This window comes from Amborella trichopoda, chromosome 7, assembly GCF_054954075.1.
Source record: "Amborella trichopoda isolate Santa Cruz 75 chromosome 7, AtrichopodaSantaCruz75HAP2 v2.0, whole genome shotgun sequence".
Lineage (NCBI taxonomy): Eukaryota > Viridiplantae > Streptophyta > Magnoliopsida > Amborellales > Amborellaceae > Amborella > Amborella trichopoda.
The window spans coordinates 37,124,086-37,136,648 of record NC_142342.1 but is presented as its reverse complement, the minus strand read 5'-3'; the positions used below and the strand labels follow the sequence as shown (position 1 = coordinate 37,136,648).

Here is a 12,563-nt window from a genome sequence, read left to right as displayed (position 1 = left end):
TTTTTTGTAATCCACGATTGAATTTTTTGTTTTTTTTTGTTTGTTTTTTTTTGTAATCCATGATCGAATTTTATGTAATCCATGATTGAATTTTTTGTAATCCATGATCAAATTTTTTGTAATCCATGATTGAATTTTTTGAAAATTTGTGATTTTTTTTTTTTAATCCATGATCGAATTTTTTTTTGTAATCCATGATAGAATTTTTTGAAAATTTGTGATTTTTTTTTTTTAATCCATGATCGAATTTTTTTTATAATCCATGATAGAATTTTTTAAAAATTTGTGATTTTTTTTTTTAATCCATGATCGATTTTTTTGAAAATTTATTATTATTATTTTTTAATCCATATTATTCTAAGAGAAAATGAAAGAGATGATCATTCTGAGGCCACCCTATCCCAGCCATATTATTCACATATCGAGTCCCAACAGCAACAGTGTAGGGATGAGCACGACAGTGCAGGTGAGCATGAAGGATGGACAATCTTCGAGGATTTTAGATTGGGAACACAACAAAACACTAACACTCAGGGATTTGGGAATAGTCAGACGCCTGCTAATATTGATGATTCGTTTTTAGATCGAATAAATGAATTGTTAAACGAATTCAATCAATGGCACCAGCGTGACCAAGAAGAACAATAACGTCGTCTATCATTTTATTTTTAGATCATATGTTACTAATTTTATGCTTTATTGTAGTCCATGTATGTTGATATACTTATTCCATGATAATTATATGTTTATCCTTTTGTGTGATGTAAATTAAATGCTGAATGGCGGTTCATGCAGGGAAAAAACATATCAATATTTGCATATTCATTAAAAAACATGAAAATTCTTAATGGAGTACCTTCATTTCTTATTGAATTCCTAGAAAACAATATTTATAATGAATTTTAATAATTTTTTTGGATTTTTTTTAAGCTTTATTCTAACCGATTCACCCGATTCCCGATCCGGATCGCTGATTCGCTGATCCGGATCGATTTTTTGGAAGCCCGATCTGGGTCACTGATCCATTTTTTAAACCATTGCTCTAAACTATCAAATTAAGCTGCACTAAAAAATTTTACTAGAAGATGTTTTGATGTCAAAGATCCTCAAATTGATCATCTCGACCTCAAGATACATAGACATGAGAAAGAAATAGATTTCAAGTTTTGGGAATAGTACATCTTGTAATGCATTTTTGGACCGTCAATTTTCAAGATTTTCAAGTTTTGATAGATCTACTCTATCTACACTATTTTTGAAGTTTTAAATTATATAATTAGATATGAAAATATGTTTTAAGGCTATCACAAAGATTTCCAACATTAAAACCATATTTCTCAACACTATTTGAAAGTTCGCTTTACTTTGATAGTTTAGATCCTCAGCTCTATCCAAACATCCTATTGGAAATTACAATTCCAGCATCATAAAACCCCAAGTTGGTAATATCAACCTCATTGATCATGGCTATGAAAAAATAAATTTCGAATTCGAAGACTGGTCTGATTATCCATTTTCAAGTGTTCATAGATCCACTAGATCTTGTTTCTAGAGCTTCAATTTTCATAGAGAAAAGTTTATATAAGGCCGAGGCTCTAAACAATCAAATTAGAGCTTACCTCAAAATTTTTACTAGAAGTGGCACATATCGTCAAATCAATCATCTCGACATCAAGATGAATGGACATGAAAAAAAATGGATTTCAAGTTTTGTAAATAGTATATTTTGTAACACATTTTTAGACCGTCCATTTTTAAGATTTTCAAGTTTTTATAGATCTGCTAGATCTACACTATTTTTTAAACTTTAAATTTTATAATTAGAGATGAAATTATATTTTAAGGCTATCACAAATATTTTCAATGATGAAACCTCAACACTATTTGAAGGTGGGCTCTAATTTGATTGTTTAGCTATACAAACCGCACCCATTTTCATAACTAATGAGAAAAATAGCATTCTAAGCAATAGATTTCTAAAAACAAACCTACATTTTCCAATGGGGCGTGAGGTGCTGTTTTACGTTTTACCGTAAAGTGTAGGCCCTCACCAACCATGCCTAGGTAAAAGTGGCCTTTAATTTGATTGTTTAGCTATACAAACCACACCCATTTTCACAATTAGTGAGAAAAATAGCATTTTAAGCAATAGATTTCTAAAAACAAACCTACATTTTCCAATGGGGCGTGAGGTGCTGTTTTACGTTTTACCGTAAAGTGTCGGCCCTCACCAACCACGCCTAGGTGAAGGTGGGCTCTAATTTGATGGTTTAGCCATACAAACCGCACCCATTTAACTAGTGAGAAAAATAGCATTCTAAGCAATAGATTTCTAAAAACAAACCCACATTTTCCAATGGGGTGTGAGGTGCTGTTTTACGTTTTACCGTAAAGTGTAGGCCCTCACCAACCACACCAAGTGAAAAAATGAAACCGTCACTCTCCAATGTGAATGCCACCTCCAAAGTCCACAAAAACAGTATCACTTGCCGACTTAAGCAGTGGCCCATTTCTCTATGATAAACCTCGACGTCCATGTCACCATTCATGTTATAAACTGCAATTTCTGTGGACCCTCAATGGTGCACAGCTCAATGTTGTCCTATAGAGCTCCAATGATAACTACTAGGTACTATCATCATTCTTGATTATAGGTAATTTTTACCCCTTCAAGGAATAAGATCCTAGTAGCCTAATGGAATGTGAATTGCCGCGTGGCACGCTCTAATTGGTCTACTTAGCTATAAAAGGGCCATCAAGCCAAGAGCATTAGCAACAAAGGCAAACATGGTGCCTAGCACTAAGCTACTGGCGTTGCTCTTTGGGCTGGTGGCTCTCACCGCTTGCTCAAATGCTGGATATGAGAAGCCCCCACTAGAGAAACCACCCCCAATTTACATGCCTCCACCATTTGAGAAACCACCTCCAATTTACAAGCCTCCACCATATGAGAAACCCCCCATTTTTAAACCACCTCCAATTTACAAGCCACCATATGAGATGCCCCCCATTATGAAACCACCTCCAATTTACAAGCCACCATATGAGAAGCCCCCCATGCCCCCCATTGTGAAACCACCTCCAATTTACAAGCCACCATATGAGAAGCCCCCCATTGTGAAACCACCTCCAATTTACAAGCCACCATATGAGAAGCCCCCCATTGTGAAGCCACCTCCAATTTACAAGCCACCATATGAGAAGCCCCCCATTGTGAAGCCACCTCCAATTTACAAGCCACCACCATATGAGAAACCCCCCATTGTGAAACCACCTCCAATTTACAAGCCACCACCATATGAGAAACCCCCCATTGTGAAGCCACCTCCAATTTACAAGCCACCACCATATGAGAAACCACCATTTAAGAAACTGCCTCCTTATGGGAAGTACCCTGGTCACCCTGCTACTACTGAGGATGAGATCCAAGAGGAGACCCCCCTCTCCTACAAGCCACCACCAAAGAAGCTCCCTCCTCTAAAGCCTCCTCCGAAGCTCCCTCCTCTAAAGCCTCCGCCAGTCATGAAACCACCACCAAAGAAGCTCCCTCCTCTAAAGCCTCCTCCTAAGAAGCCCCCACCATACTATCATCCACCTCCATATTTCCATTTCTAGTCTTTCCCTATGCCAGCAACCTAAATAAAAGACCCTGGGCTCTTCTTTTTGTTCAAGTAATTGGTTCCACAAGTACTAACCAGTGGCAGAGCTCTAATGACATGGATGATCCTGGTTTAGTGCTTCTTTAAGCCATTTCATGTTTTGAAAAAATTTCATGTCGGTGTGATCTCTTGTTGTTAATAGTTGCTGAATATGTGTTGAAGGTGGACTTGTATTCATGCTACTATCAGGTTGATATTTAGCTTCTTTATATACTTGTCTATGTTATTTCTGGCAATAATTTTGGCATTATACTAGGTTTGGGGTTTCACACAGAAAGTGATGCTAGAATACTGATTGGCAACCAACCGAAAAAAAAAAACAGGAATTGGGTTTGGGCTTGAGTGGTTAGCTGCTGATGTTTAGCGGCGCCGCATCTCAAGTTCGATTCCTACCACTGATCTACCGAAAACAAAAAAAATCTGATAGTCATGCTCAATGCTTGTTGATTCTTTGCTGCACTGGTTTGACACCTGGTTTCGAAGCAAGGAAAACTGAGAAAATATCAGTTTTCATCCCAGTTGAAAATCGCTGCATTTTCTTAGAACCCCAAAAACCATTCACCAAAACATTTCTTGGAGTCATGTAATCATATTAGCGGTAAATACTGCTCATGCAGGCATAAATAACGTACTCCATAAGAAGTAAAACTCAGGGAAATTTGCGTCCATACCGGTTTTTTAAACCATCATAATAACGAAAAGGGCTTAAAATAGTCAGCTATTACTCAGAAAGACAGATCCCTAGAATTTCTTTTTTTTTTTGACAAATTTGCCCCAGGTCGGATTTTTAATCATCGGACTGCTTGATAATATCAATTGCCCATTCAGACCTCATTTTTATGAAGGTTCAAGGCGACCTATTTCTAATATAAGACAGAAATAAAATAGTGGGGATGTAATCTCCATAAAAGTTATTAGTCAAACAATGAGGTGCTAAATTCAATTATTTTTACGGAAAAAACAGGTACTTTTTGGAAATCCCTAAGTCAAGTTACGCCTTCAAGGATTTTGTTAAAAATAGCACTCTCGTTTCCAGTAACAGTGATTAGGTCAGGACATTTTAGTAATTCCAATAACTGAGATTACTTGAATCAAATGGCCAAAGTACTCTTCCTTGTTCGAGGTTAAAAAATCAAGTTCATGCTTTTTCAGCAAAAAAAGAAAAAATGTTTTTGGGTTTAGAACCTCGAAGCAAGTGGGGACATTTTAGTAAACTTGATACTCTAAAATCTCTACAATCAAAACGTGTAAAAATACACCTGCATGTTCTGGGTTCCTACACCAAAACTTTTGAATTTGAACACGAATAGGAACAGGTACAGGTGCTTGGCAATTTGGCAACAAAATAATTTAGGAAATACCTAAGAAATATCAAATTAGTCGATTTAAGACAATTGAGAGCCAGTGTTATGCTATCTGCGCAAGACCAGGTATCTCATGAACTGGGTTGCAAAATACCATAAAAATTTTAATAATTTGGTGGAATATTACTTCCATTTAGATTCTATATGAATGATACATAGCAATGCACGTGCTTGTCATTTTCATTAAAAAAAGTGTATTGAGAAAAAATTCCAAGCAAAAGGAACTATGTACCTTAGGAAAGGGATTGGGTTCATGGTGGTTGCACCCCTACACCTTACTCAACATGTTGTGGTTTTTATTTCTACCGACGCCACCCTATTATTGCCTTCAAAAAAACTAACTCCCAAACTATTTGTTAAAGGGTGCGGTTTGAATAGAGCTGAGGCTTTAAACAATCAAATTAGAGCCTGCTTTCAAATAGTGTCGAGAAATATGGTTTTTATACTGGAAATCGTTGTGATAGCTTTCAAATATCTTTTTATTTTTAATTATAAAATTTAAAGTTTCAAAAATAATGTAGATCAAGCTAATCTATGAAAACTTGAAAATCTTGGAAAGCGAAAATCCAAAAATTCGTTACAAGATGTACTATTACCAAAACTTGAAATCCATTTTTTCTTATGTCCATTCATCTTAAGGATATTTGAGCATCAAAACAAGCTCTTTTAGTGAAATTTTTGAGATAGACTCTAATTTTATTGTTTAAGGTTCGGTGCAATGTAAGCTTTTTACTTCGTAAAAACTGGTAGGGGCTGTCTTCCCCGGAATTACCAAACAAAAAACAAAAAAAAAACATGTACCGTTTCATTTGTGTAAATAGATTAGCTAAAATTAAACGTTATGCAAAGAATTGGTACTCCTATTGAATGTAAGGAAAGTATGGTGGAATGCAAGGGAACTTTTTTTATTTCGTAAGTTTGTGAGTCTCAAGGGTCTTGTTGGTCAAAATAACTTTCAATAGAACTAATCTCTTAGGCTTCGATTTTATGGCAGACATAAATTTGGTTGTTTCCTGTAAGTGTAATGGTTAGGTAACATTATTGATCTCAATCATTCCCCACTACCAACCCAATTTTAGTAGCCGATTTAAGTGGTTGGCCAAGGCTTATTTACTCTACTACATGAAATAGAATCGAGAGAGAGAGAGAGGATTGCCTATCATTTATAAGGAACCAAACTTTTACCTTATTCTAAAAGTATACTAACATTACAAGTTAAGAGACACCGTAACAATTGGGAAAAGTTTTTATACTTCCCTTACAATATAGAAGATCTATGCTTCCCCTATTATTCAGCCTCCAATTTTGATTAAGAGAGTCACTCATCGTTTGATCTTAGATTCGACGTCTCAAAATATTTTATTTTTAGTTTTTTTTATACAAATGGTATGAATATGAAATTTGGTATGTGCCATTTTTTTATTGGGGCGCACCTTTAAAAAATATTAAAAATAAATTTTCGATAAAATATAATAACCAAAATACCCCTTGAAATTTTCAAGGGTATTTTGATCATTTTATTTTATTGAAAATAATTTTTTTTATATTTCTTCGCTAGTCCGAGTTTAATAGAGGATTAGACGTCCAAATTTTGGTGTCAAAATAGTTTATATAAAAAAATTAAAAATAAAATAGTGTAAAGACAACATGGTGATTGGGACAATCTCAGCTCTCCATTCACTATGGGAACGTTGGATAAGGGGAAATATATAAGTTTTATCCTGTAGGAGAAACATAGAAAGCTTGCCCATAACAATATTGGTAACCAGGATAAAACATGGTCTTTGACTGAGTTTTGGTTTGGATTAGGGTTTAGGTGCTTCAGGATCACACCTAATAACATGAGTCCTCATTTCCAAATTTCGTATTAAAGATGGAGTGTGCATCAAAAATTTTGCACGTCCACCGCGATGAAAAGATAAAATTGAAGTTTGAGTTATAAAACAAAAATGTTTTGCGCCTTTATTTTTATTTTTGCTCATTCATTTTGATTCCAGAAAAGTCGGCCATTCATTTTGATTCCACAAAAGTCATCGGATATGTGTTCGTTTTGGGGCATCAAACTCATGGATCAAAAGCCCACATGAGTCTACAATGATTCGAAATGCATTTCAGACCCTAAGGTGCCGTATGGATACTTGGAAGTGAAATGAAACATTTCTTGTATTTGGATCTAAATTTTAGGATTGAAATGTATTTCTGCCTGTAATTCTTTTCTTCATTTCAACCCAAAAAAAAGAAATATGTATCTATAATCAGCTCTTTGACAATTAGATCTTGTTGTCCAAAGATTAGATGGTGTTCATTCAATTGTGTGATAAAAAGCTTTTCAGTCTCATAGAGTGCGTATTTGAATTTGTCTCTTTTTTTTTTTTTTTTGGAGTTAGTCAATAGGCACTAGAGGATAAATCCCAAAAAAATTTGGTATTATAGATACTCCTGGCTGAGTCCTTGCCCGAGGAAGTAAATGGACAGTTTGCTCCTGCTGGAGGATAAAATCATTTGGCTTCTCTTTTTCTTTTCTAGAATGATCTTTTCTCATTTAGGAGGTACATCGCATGGTTTCATATATACTGAATATAATTTACTATTTTTTAGTAGCAATAAGATTGGCCTTTCTTGCATGACTTTGAAAAATTTGTCTAATTTTAACCATGAAAAAGTACTTATGCAACTACTTTTGTTCCTACAGTTTTAGCATCGTCACAGCCATATGAAGGAACTCAAGTTCTCTCATTGTAGTTTAATACTTTCCACAATTTCTTTTTTTTTCTTATACATTTTATATGAAAAACTCTTGTGCCTATAGGCGAAAATGAACAGTGATTTCGTCTACCCTCATCATCATCCAAACTTCATCGCATAGTCACAGTTGTCTGGTAGTGTTTCATTTTTCAATTTGTTTTTCTACAAATCCAAATTGCTTGAAATTTTGAGTATGTGTAGATCTTAATGAGGTACATCTAATAAAAATATGAAAATAATAATTCACAAAATATAAATTGATCAAAATACCCCAAAACATTTATGGAGGTATTTTGGTCTATTTATATTTTACAAATTATTTTTTTCATATTTTTATTAGGTGCACCTCATTCAGATTAGTAAAAAAAAATGAAAAATGAAACACTACCGGACAACTGCGACCGTACGATGAAGTCTGGATGGTGATGAGGGTAGGTGAAATCACTATTCATTTTCGCCTATGGGCGTTTTGTAGTATCTTCCATTTTTTTATGGTTCAATTGAAAGAGTTTATATGGTTTATGAATAAAACTGTTTAAGAAAGTAAAAAGAATTATTTCAAAAAAACAAAATGGAAAGAAAAAAATATCCCCTCTCTTGTGCCCACGGTAAAGGAATGACGGCATAATTTCATTATATTAAAAAATGGCTATTTATGGAAGGGAAATTTTTACATGGTACCCCACCCACGTATAAAACATATGTGACTTTTATTCTGAACCATCCAATCTACATGGACGGCTAGGATATGTTCAATCATGATGTCACATCTAACATAGTTTTGCTTTTAGTTAATCTTCTACAAATCATCTTAACATGAAATTTGGGGCGTCCTTACTTGAGAAGAGGGACCCAAAAATTTATCTCAAAATGATCTATAAAAAAAAATGATCGAAAACAAATACTTTGAGCCATTTGATAAAGATCAGAATGCCCGGGATCTATCTTTTGACGTTATAACTAAAAGTCCATTCAAATCAGACAATTGGGAATCATAATCACATGTATTTTATACGTGGGTGGCACCACATGTAAAGTTTTCTATTAGAAAAAGGAAATCGGTTCCCTTGTCACCTTATTTTTCCGTTGTCATTTTCTCTATGATCTCTTTTTTTTTCTGAATTTTAACCAAATTTATTCACTATATTTTTGTGTGTACAATGTGCATCATGTATAGTCCAAACTCCCACAATCGATGCACAAATAGAAACAAAAAAGGCAAAAACTAGCAGGCAAGCAAGAAGAAAGATTCACGATCATCACAATTCAACCCTCTGAATGATGATGATAACATTATGGCAATCTATACCTCGTGCCCTCAATGGATGCATCCTTCATTTACTGATTTTCTTCCTATTATGAATGTTGATTAGCCTCTGATTTGGCCAAACTATCAGCTTCATTATTTTTTTCCTTCTTAATGTACTAGAATATAATTTGTTTTTGGCATAAATTGGATTATATTTCATCCATGGTTGGTCTCCAATACCATACCATGCTGTCTCCATAGAATTCTTGCAACATTTTATGACATTGTTGAATCTCCCTAAACTACGAATTTCTCATGATGTATTAACAGTTTGAGTGACCCCACTCTTTAATACCATATTCTCCACTTCATTTGGTGAATACGGTCATAAGGCACCAGCGTATGTTAAGATAATAATGTTGTTGTGATCCCTTAGTACGCCATCATAGCCAGCTAGTCCTTCTTCTCCACTAAAACTTCCACTGAAGTTCAGTTTGATCCATCCGATGGTTTCTCCCATATTTCTAACTTGCTTTATTTCCTACTTAGAGAGAATGCAAGCACATGCATAGTTTCCATCGTAGTTCAAAAAATTGACTCGGCCAAGGTGTTCGAGCTCTGGCCGAGGCGATTTACTCAAGCGAGTCTGAATAACTCGCCCGAGTCCATCTTTTTTTCTTTTAAGAAAATGAAGATAAAATTAAATAATATATAGTAAAAATGCACTATTTATTGTTAAGCCACATATGTAACACGAATGGAACCCTGAAGGGTTTGACTTTACGCATAAGTAAGAACCAAAAATACAACTTTACATAACTAATCTAGGTTGGAGATTTTAATATGATTAAACTAAAAAAATGGTGTACAACTAGCTCGGCCAAAACTCACCTCGCCCATAGGGCGAGGCCGAGTTACAACGGTCGAGTTTCAAAATACTGATATCCATTATATCCTCTTTTATTACTCTGATAAATTTCAAAATGAGTGGTTGTCAGAGTGTCATTGAATAGACACAACCTTCAAAAAAAAAAAAACTTGAACTTCGAGACTCACCTCAAACTATTTAATTTGACATCTAATGAGTAAGAATAGTTATGACCTTCTTATAATAAAAATAAATTGTCTCTTTGTAGACAATCCCAATTCAAAAAAGCTCGTTGTATTGAGCGTGTATGTTATACTCTCGTGGGAGCAAATGAACACACTTGGTTAAAAGATGTCTTCTAGAGATTTTTTTGGATTTTAAAATTTGGAAGCTATTTAAATATATTACTAGATGATTATTTTTTGGGGGTAAGTAAAAAAGCGGTATCTCAGTGGGGATTTTTGACCCCTACCTTTTGGTGAGAATAGAGTCAAAGACCTCATCTATTTAAATATTACTAGATGATTATTTTCAAAAAGAGTAATAAATTTTGAGCTCTCACATAGATCTTCTTGTCCAGCTAGGGTTAGCAATGGACTCGACCGAACCTGGGGCCCGACAGATAGACCTGACCTCAGGTCCGGGTTCAGCCAGACCTGACCCGAATAATATGGGTATATGTGGTTATTCATAAATGTTGTCGATATATTTGTTTCTTAGGAATTGCTAGTTTTTTAGTAAAGCAATAAGGAATGTGGATATATGTGGGTTTTCGTAAAGGTTGTACAATACTTGGTATATAATGGTAAAAAAAATGGACAAAAAAGAAGAAGAAAAAAGAAAGAAGCTCATAGGCATATGGTGGCAATGGATCCGAACGGACACGAGACCCGAAATTGGGTCCGAGTATGAGTTCAAATTTTCGACCCAAAAGATTGGGTCTAGGTCCAAAACCTCCGAGTCCAGCTGGAGTCCGACTCGACTCGAACCCAACCTGTTGGCCCCCTTTGTCCAATATTTGGATTGTATTGACTGAATTTTAGTATATTACGTTTTTTAGGATGATAGAATGTGTAATTGAATCTTTCTCTTTCCTTGTTTTATTTTTATTTTATTTTTTGTGGGGAGTTAGTCTCTAGGTTTTAGATGATACATCACTAAAATTTGGGTTTAAAAGTACCGTAGCTTGGTTTTTGCCCGACGGGGTAAAAGGACAGTTCGTTCTGGGGGAGCATAAAATCATTTTGCGTCTTTCTCTTTTCTAGAATAGTATATCGCATGGTTTCATATATGGGGAGGTTGTATAATGTGTCAATAAGGTAAGCCTCAAAACTATGCGGAAAATACAGTTTCGGTGCCACAAACCCTTTCAATTTTATGGAAATCTGTTGTTGCCCTCAATTATGAAATTTAAAGTTTTAGAAATGGTGATGATCAAACAAATCAATAAACACATGAAAATCTTGAAAATGGACGGTCGAGATAATGTATTAGAAGATGAACTATATTTAGTACTAGAATTCCCTTTTTTCTCATGTTTATGAATCTCAAAGTTGAGATGATTAATTTGAAGGTTTTCCAGCATAGAAACAACCTTCACTAGTAGATTTTTTAAGTGCATCTTACCCGTACAGTATAAGGTTAAGACCTTCTATAAACTTTTTCCTGAATATAATTTTATTATTTTCCCTTACATTTGTTACAACGGGCCCATAACCAATTACAACGGATTTTCAAACCTTGCTGAAAATTCAAACACGGTTACACTAGATCTTTTTTAAAAATCACCTGTTTTATTAACTTGATATAAAAATGAATAAAACAAAGATGTTATATTTCAAATTTTGCCCTTCATTTTTTTCATCAAATATTTTATTTTTCTCGTTTTAAACCCGTCCTCGGCCCATGTCGTCTGCCTATCGAAACCTTATGCTTGGAGTTTCTACCGCTAGTTCGTGTCCAATTCTTTGGTAGTGGACCGATCTCTTATTTGGTGATGGTTCCCTTGTCCTCTTTCGAAAGTGTTGGCTTTGAATCATTGACTTGGGTGGCAATGGTTATGGAGGCCTCGCCCGGTCCGGCCAGCTTGACCAAAAAAGTTAGGGCCAAGGTCGCGAAATGTAACCCCAGCGTTGGGCAACTGCGAACAGAGCGTAGGGTTGGCCCAAAACCGACCTAGTTCGGCACGGCTCAATTGTTATAGTCATCATCATCATCATTATCTTCATTAGAATTTTTTTCTAACTATTTGAAGTTGGCTACACAAATCATCATGTGCCATTCTGCTCTATCCAGGGCCATACTCTTAGTGAGGCCATAAGTGCCGAGATCTTTTCTTCAAACTATATCCTTTTGTGTTTACCTTTTGCCTTTTTACCTTTCTACTTGAAGTACACCATCTAACAGATGTTGTGCTAGGTCAGCGTTGTATATGGCTAACCCACTTAAGTCTACTTTTATCTTATCGTCTATTGAAGCGATAACTAAGTTCTCTCAAAGGTGTATTCATTTCGAATTATATTCATTCTTATATTGCCACTCATCCATCTCAACCTCTTTATCTCTGCTACACTCATCCTATGAATATGTTGTTTATTGGCCCTCCGACTCCTTCTCCAATAAAGCCTTTCCTATCCTTATCATCTTCAAAGCTTCTTTTATTTTCGATACCCTGATCC

The 12,563-nt window shown here is 35.1% G+C and overlaps 1 protein-coding gene across 1 annotated transcript; it reads left to right on the top strand.

The window, feature by feature from the left end:
- The first annotated feature begins 2,779 nt into the window (after nucleotides 1-2,779).
- LOC18422944 (uncharacterized) lies at nucleotides 2,780-3,895 on the top strand. Its single transcript, XM_006827415.4, has one exon. It carries the CDS (start codon nucleotides 2,788-2,790, stop codon nucleotides 3,613-3,615), a length of 828 nt encoding a protein of 275 aa, XP_006827478.1. The 5' UTR covers nucleotides 2,780-2,787; the 3' UTR covers nucleotides 3,616-3,895.
- The last annotated feature ends 8,668 nt before the right edge of the window (nucleotides 3,896-12,563 follow it).

Excerpts from the sequence above, each read along its gene's own strand:
- LOC18422944 (XM_006827415.4), top strand. The coding sequence starts at position 2,788 with ATGGTGCCTAGCACTAAGCTACTGGCGTTGCTCTTTGGGCTGGTGGCT.